At 55.8% G+C, this 7,368-nt stretch overlaps 1 protein-coding gene across 1 annotated transcript; it reads left to right on the top strand.

Annotated features, from left to right (window-relative positions):
• Positions 1-359: 359 nt before the first annotated feature.
• KCNJ11 (potassium channel, inwardly rectifying subfamily J, member 11) lies at positions 360-3,352 on the top strand. Its single transcript, XM_005883316.2, has one exon. The coding sequence runs from the start codon at positions 1,001-1,003 to the stop codon at positions 2,186-2,188; it is 1,188 nt and encodes a 395-aa protein (XP_005883378.1). The 5' UTR covers positions 360-1,000; the 3' UTR covers positions 2,189-3,352.
• Positions 3,353-7,368: the final 4,016 nt, after the last annotated feature.

Raw genomic sequence — 7,368 nt, 5'->3', positions numbered from 1 at the left:
TCCCGAGTGGGAGGGCAAGCCACGACTTCCTTCCCCCCATCCCGCCCTAACGTCAGAGACTGTGGGCAGGAGGGACCTCTTCTTGCCCATCCGATGGGACAAATCCCCAAAGCCAGCCTGTGAGTCTGGAGAAAGCAGGCAACGGGAGGTGACCGGCGAGGGGCGGGGCTTGAGTCTGTGCCCGCCCCGCTCCAGTTCGAGAACAGGTCGGGCTCCCCCTGGCGGCCCTGGGCCCGGTCCCCCACTCCACTCCTCCGGCGCCCCTAGCCCTCAGTCTTCTACCCCGACCTTGCACGGGTCGTCTCCGCGGACTGACGGACGGACGGACGGAGGACGGGCCGCTGCGAGCCCTTTGCCGGGGGTGAGGGGATCGGAGCGGCGCCGGGCGGGGTTGTGACTCCGGAGGGCGCAGGATCCCAAGGAGACAGAGAGGACGATAGCTGGAGGGGGAGCGGAGAGCGGAGAGCGGCCAGACCGCTGCAGGGGGCGGGGTGGGAGAGAGGGGCCATACCTGCAGGTGAGCCTGGGGCGAGGGCAGGGTATGGAACTAGCCTGGAGGGGGCCCGGGGACAGAAATGGGTGAGGTCTGGTCAGCTGATAATAACCAGAGGTGTTAAGTGCCACAGCGGAAGAGGTGGGTGAGAAGGAAGGCTGGGTGGGGAGACAGGGTCTTAGACAGGGGTCCCCACACCCCACCCCGGGGTGGCCAGTAGGTGGGGGATTGTTGAGCTGCGATCCAGGTGGGGAACCGGTAGGGTGGGGGGCTCACTAGGCGATGGGCAGGTGGGCTGAGGTGTGAGACGGGTGTAAAAAGTGAAGCAGGGGCCAGATGGAGGCGAGGATGAGTCTGGTTGGGGAGGCGTCTCAGGAGTGAGGCCAGACAGGCTGAGGGTGGTCCCCGAGTGGAAGGGACCCCAGGGAAGGGACCCTACAGCGAGGCCGGAGGCTGGTCAGGGGGCACCCCCATGAGGGACGCCTCTCCCTGGTGGCCGCCGGAGCCATGCTGTCCCGCAAGGGCATCATCCCTGAGGAGTACGTGCTGACCCGGCTGGCAGAGGACCCTGCCGAGCCCCGGTATCGGGCCAGAGAGCGGAGGGCCCGCTTCGTGTCCAAGAAGGGCAACTGCAACGTGGCCCACAAGAACATCCGGGAGCAGGGCCGCTTCCTGCAGGACGTGTTCACCACCCTCGTGGACCTCAAGTGGCCGCACACGCTGCTCATCTTCACCATGTCCTTCCTGTGCAGCTGGCTGCTCTTCGCCATGGTCTGGTGGCTCATCGCCTTCGCCCACGGGGACCTGGCTCCTGTTGACCTGGCCCCTGGAGAGGACGCCATGGTGCCCTGCGTCACCAGCATCCACTCTTTTTCCTCCGCCTTCCTTTTCTCCATTGAGGTCCAGGTGACCATTGGTTTCGGCGGGCGCATGGTGACGGAGGAGTGCCCACTGGCCATCCTGATCCTCATTGTGCAGAACATCGTGGGGCTCATGATCAACGCCATCATGCTGGGCTGCATCTTCATGAAGACCGCCCAGGCCCACCGGCGAGCCGAGACCCTCATCTTCAGCAAGCACGCGGTCATCGCCTTGCGCCAAGGCCGCCTCTGCTTCATGCTGCGCGTGGGCGACCTCCGCAAGAGCATGATCATCAGCGCCACCATCCACATGCAGGTGGTGCGCAAGACCACCAGCCCTGAGGGCGAGGTGGTGCCCCTCCACCAGGTGGACATCCCCATGGAGAATGGAGTGGGCGGCAACAGCATCTTCCTGGTGGCTCCCCTCATCATCTACCACGTCATTGACGCCAACAGCCCACTCTACGACCTGGCGCCCAGCGACCTGCACCACCATCAGGACCTCGAGATCATTGTCATCCTGGAAGGTGTGGTGGAAACCACGGGCATCACCACCCAAGCCCGCACCTCCTACCTGGCCGATGAGATCCTGTGGGGTCAGCGCTTCGTGCCCATTGTGTCTGAGGAGGATGGCCGCTACGCCGTGGACTACTCCAAGTTTGGCAACACCATCAAAGTGCCCACGCCACTCTGCACGGCCCGCCAGCTCGATGAGGACCGCAGCCTCCTGGACGCTTTGACCCTCGCTACAGCCCGTGGGCCACTGCGGAAGCGCAGCGTGGCCATTGCCAAGGCCAAGCCCAGGTTTAGCATCTCGCCGGATTCCCTGTCCTGAGCCATGGTCCCTTGGGCTCTCGCCCCACATGTGTGTGCACATGAGCAGTGTGATACGATATGTAGAGTGGACATGGTGTGGGCCTGTTGGCCAGGTCAGGATCTGGTGTGAGGCCGGGCCCTTCCCAGCTCAGCCTCCCCCCTGCTGCGCTCGCCCAGGGTGTTACAAGGCATTGTCACTACCTATTTCTGGTCTCAGTAGGAGCCTGTCCTGGGTTATTTTTGTCCCTGCTCCTCCCAGCCCCAACTCAGGACTGGTTGGTGCCCCTTCCCGGACTCAAGGCTGGGGAAACTGTGGGAAGTGTCAGGCCCTAACGCTGGATCTCCAGCTACTCCTGGAGCCCCATGATCAACCAGCCACAGCTGGGCAGATGGCTGGGGAAGAACAGTTCCCAGGTTGGGGGCCTGCTGCTGTGTTTCTGTGGCCCCAAGAGGTGCCTGTGGTCAGGCCCCAGCCACCCTTGCTCCCTGAAAACGTGATGAGCTAAAGAGTGGGCCAGCTGGGGAGGGCAGTCAGTGAGGGAGCTCATTCCCGAAGGAAGATTGGAGGTGTGGAGCCTGCACAGACAGGGGCAGGCTGAGGCTGACAGGGGGCAGGCTGAGGCTCACAGGACTCCCCTCCACGGGGCAGGCTCCTGCAGGGAGGAAATGGCGTGAGAAGGCTCAGCTGCACTGAGACCTCTCAGGCACAGGGTGGGGGGATGGGCACTGCTCCCCTACCCTTTGCCCCAACACCAGGGCTTCTATGGTGAGGGCTCCGTGGGCTGGGGCTGCTGAGACTGCTTGTCCCATTCTGTCCCCCACCCTCAGACGCTGGGGTGGGCTGGGGCAGACACTGGCATGCCACGCAGAAAGAGGCTGAGGAGAAGGGGGTCTTGGACCCACCACACTCACTCAGCCTCAGACCAAACTCTGGTCCTGGCTCCCCACCAGGGGCTGCCACTGACTTTGTCCAGAGAGTGACCATGGAGGGTCTAGGGGTTGCTAGAAAAGGAGATGCTGGAAAGCTCAGGATGGTGGGGGTGAGCAAGGTCCCTGCGGTGAAGGGGCCCTTGGCCCTGATGGGCTTGGCCCCAGGCCTGGACTCTTGGAGCAGTGTTGTGTGTACTCACCCATAATTCTGCCTTCTCCTTGTCAATAAAGCCTCCCGCCTTCATGACTCTAACTCTGGGCTGTTCTTGCTGGGGAAGCAGGAGGCATGCTGGTGGACAGGGAGGGTAGGGCTGGGGCTGCCAGCCCACATTCCAGAGGTGCCATGGAGTATAGTCCAGGAGCCCTGGAAAGAGACCTGAGACTGGCCCTCTACCCCAGTTCAAGGAGACATTTCCCCTTTTGCCTCAGGCAGCCCAGCCCTGCCAACCTGTCTGGCCATTTCAACCTTTGGACACTCACCAGGCTTATAGCGCTGCCTCCACTCTCAGGAACTTGTAGCAAAGCTGGGGTGCTCAGGGAGAGAGGTGGGGACGTCCTGTGCATTAGCGTAGTGATTGGAGCATAAGCTTTATGCCAGCTGCCTGCGTTCAAATCCTGGCTCTAGCTCTAAGACTTTGGTCAAGTAACTTAAATTCTCTGTGCCTCAGTTGCCTCATCTCTAAAGTAGGGATACTAATAGTACCTACCTCATAGAATTGTTGTGGGAGGAAGTGAAAAATATACGTATGTAAAATGCTTTCGTATCTGGTCCATAATAAGTGCTCAATAAATGTTAGCTATTGTGATTGCTATTGCATCAGCCACATGATGAGACAGCTGACCAAGCAGATGTTAAGAGAGAGGGTGCTATTGCATTTCCCCTCGGTGATGAGCGTCTCTCTGCCTGATCTTATTTTCTTCACAGTTGCCCCTTGAACTAATCTCAGGGGCTGTGGCTGCACGTATTACCTGGTCTTCTTATCTCCATCTCACCCCCTCAGTCCCTCTTTGATGCAGCCACCAGTGGTCTCATTAAAAGGTTTGTGATCATACTCTCCTATGTCAACCACCTGCGGTAGCGCCCATTGCCTTCTGGGTCAAGGCTAGACCCATAGCCAGCCATTTCAGCTTTACCTTCTTTCCAGCCTTACAGTTCACAGTGGCCAGGACCCTGTGCACCCTCCCACTCCCCTGGCTGCCTTATTATCCCCTCTTTGCATATAACATTCACCTTCCTACCTCTGAGCCTTTGCCAATGTTACTCCCTTTGCCTGGACTGCCCAGGCTTCATGTCTGCCTATTGAAATCCATAAAAGTTCGGGCCAAATGATGCTTCCTTGAAGCCTTCCCTGATTCCTCTGGAAAGACATGGTCCTTCCCCCTTCATCTGTGTCTGTGGGCATTCTACCTTTGCTTGAATTTTTAGGTCTGTCTCCCCTCCCCCAAGTCCACAGCTCCTTGAGATCAGGGACTATGTCTGATTTAGCCCCGTGCCTGGCACTGAGTAAGTGCTGGATGAATGAATGATGGATGGATGGATGGTGTACATGACAAGCCAGGGTTATTGCTGCAGTTTGAGGCCTGCAGAGGGCTTTTGTTGGATCAGGGAGAGTTTGTCCCAGGCTACTCGAGAGGCAAGGCTGAGAGCCAGGAACTGCTGCTGCTGCAGTTCCAAGCTCTAAGCTGCCTCCTCCCTGCACCACACAGTCCCCTAGCGTTGCTGAGCTGACCCATTTTTGGTTTAAAGAAAAAAGAGATGAGAAGCTACTCAGAGTTAGCCCAGAATTTCTGGGGGCAGAGCCTGGCTCTTGGGACTTACATTAGCTGTTCTTAAGGCCAGAGGAGGGGCCAGACCCACTGTGAAATACCTTAGCGGCACCATCCTTACAACTCCATCCAGAGTAACCTTCCTCCCACCCTCAGACCTTAAGCCGCTGGTGACAGTAGAACTGAGGGCTTAGCGCCACCTGCTGGTCACAGAGAAGACCTACTTGATACCAGAAAATCAAGGCCACTGGTCACTCAAAGAGAGACCCCCCAGCCTTAAGGCTTAGCTCAGGGAGAAGCTGGAAAGTTTCAGCCATGGAGGGGAAGTATCAAGCCTTTCTTTACCCTTGTGAATGTTCTTGCCCACTGGTAGTGCCCCTTCCATTTGAGAGCATCCCTGCTTTAAAGCACCGAACTCACCTGGCCAAAGAAAGTCCCCTGAGCTCCACTCAGCCCAGCAGGAGCTCCTGTGAGCACTTCATTTCTGATATGCTGCCTCCAGGACAGCATTGGACATCACATAAGAGCAGACATCAGTCCGTGCTAGTCCACACCCTGTGTGCAGAACTGGCTCTCCCCCAGTCCCCGTGGACACGGGAGGGAAGCACCTTGTGTCACCACGGTCCAGTGCTGATGGAGGCACTGTTCTCCAAGTTTGCAGATGAGGAAACAGGATCAGGAGTGACATTCACTTGCTAAAATCTCACAGCTAGTAAAGGACAGGCCCAAGACTCGAGCCTGAGTCTGTTCGAGGCTGCTGCACAGTCCCAGTGACCTGAGCTCCAGCTTTCATTAGGGGCACCACCTTTCCTAAGTGTCAAATCCACCACAGAAAGACAGTCGTCTCCAGACCAAGAGTAAGAGGGAGACTGTAACTCAGGAAGCCCCTGGGCCTCCCTGAGTCCCAGATTTGAGACTGATGGCAGGCTAAGCTGTGGCATCTCCAGCCAGTCACGTGGCCCTTCTGCTGGAGAGGACTCGCCCAGCTTCTTCAGGACCCACTATCCACAGGTGGCATCCTCCCAACTCCATCCTGCAGGTGAGTTCCTACCCAGCAGCTTTCCTTAAGGAGAACTTCCCCAAGGAGCTTTCTACCAAGGTGGCTCCCTACACGTCTCCGGGCTCACCTCTGACCTTTCCCCAGGTCCAGGTATCAAACACCATATGTAGTACCAAGACATGCAGAAGACTTTGGGGAAGAAGATATGAATTTTGCATGCCAAAGTCTTGTTGACCCCAGACTAGGACAGGTGTGAAGGACAACAGATGTGGTCCAGCTTGAAAGAAGCTGGGGAAAGAGAGAACAGTGGGATTCAAGTCAGACTGTGTTCCAGAGAGTGAGTTTATTGCACTACATTCTAAATGATTGGCATCCTCTCTGCCAGGTCCAACTGCCTGGGGAATTGTATGTCTTCGTGGAAGGGGAAGCAGGTGCTACCTACACCCCCTACTCTATTTCCACTCTGGACAGGCCCAACTCTGCAGTGACGGGAAAGGCAGGTCACTTACGCTGGCCAACTTGGGTACAGGCCTTTCCCCTGACCTCAGGCACTGACACCACGGAGTGGGGAAGTAATGCAAAGTGCATATGCAACTACACAAATGTATTTCCTTCCCTGGGAGGAGCAAGGGTGTACAGGAGTACAGGCCAGGTGAGCGGTACCCAGAAGTGGTCTTCAGCCACACACCTCCTCTTCATGAAGGGGCATCATTCCTTGCAGCACAGATGTGTCCCAAACTCCACCTCCATAGACCATCAGCACCCAAAGTGAAGAGAACCAGACTTTGAGAAGCCCTGCCTCTATGTTCTCTTTATTTGATCCATTCCAGTTTTCCTCACAAGGCCTCTATTACTGGGGAAAGGAAGTCACTTCAGGGTAACCCAGAGAGAAGTAAACGCAGTACAGTTCTGACTGAGATCCTTGTTAACATCCTACTGTGTTATTGGTTTCCCATCCATCTTGGAAGTAGAAGAATGGAAATCATCCTATAATTCTGCCTCTTTTGTGCCTCTCTTGAGGTCTCTCAGGGTCTGACCAGCATACTTATATCTGAGTTTAGTAACTCCTTGATGCCTTTTTTTCCTATATCATAGATTCTCTTCAATCAATAATGTCTAATTACTGTTCCCCATGTTTTGTAGCTAATATTTTCATCTTCTTATAAAAAGACCCCATTTGTGATTTTCCCCCATCTAATTATATTTTATTTCTTTTCCCCTTGCATTATTTTATCACAATCTCTACAAAATTATAATTTCTTTTACTAAATTTATAAAGTTTCCTCTGCTTTACTACTTTTTCCCAAAGGGTGTCATTCTCTTTCAACCACTCTCTTTCAATCACTAGAAACACCTTTGGACTACTTCCCACCGTGCCATGTGCCTCCTTCCACTTTGAAATTTATTGGTTGCTCTAATTATATTCTCAGAACAGGCACCAACCACATTGATGCTGGGATCCCCACAGGCCACCACTAAAGGCCACTCTAACTCACCCTCAG

The sequence above is a fragment of the Myotis brandtii genome, unplaced genomic scaffold, assembly GCF_000412655.1.
Source record: "Myotis brandtii unplaced genomic scaffold, ASM41265v1 scaffold782, whole genome shotgun sequence".
In the NCBI taxonomy this organism is placed as follows: Eukaryota; Metazoa; Chordata; class Mammalia; order Chiroptera; family Vespertilionidae; genus Myotis; species Myotis brandtii.
This window is presented reverse-complemented; position numbering and strand designations above follow the sequence as displayed.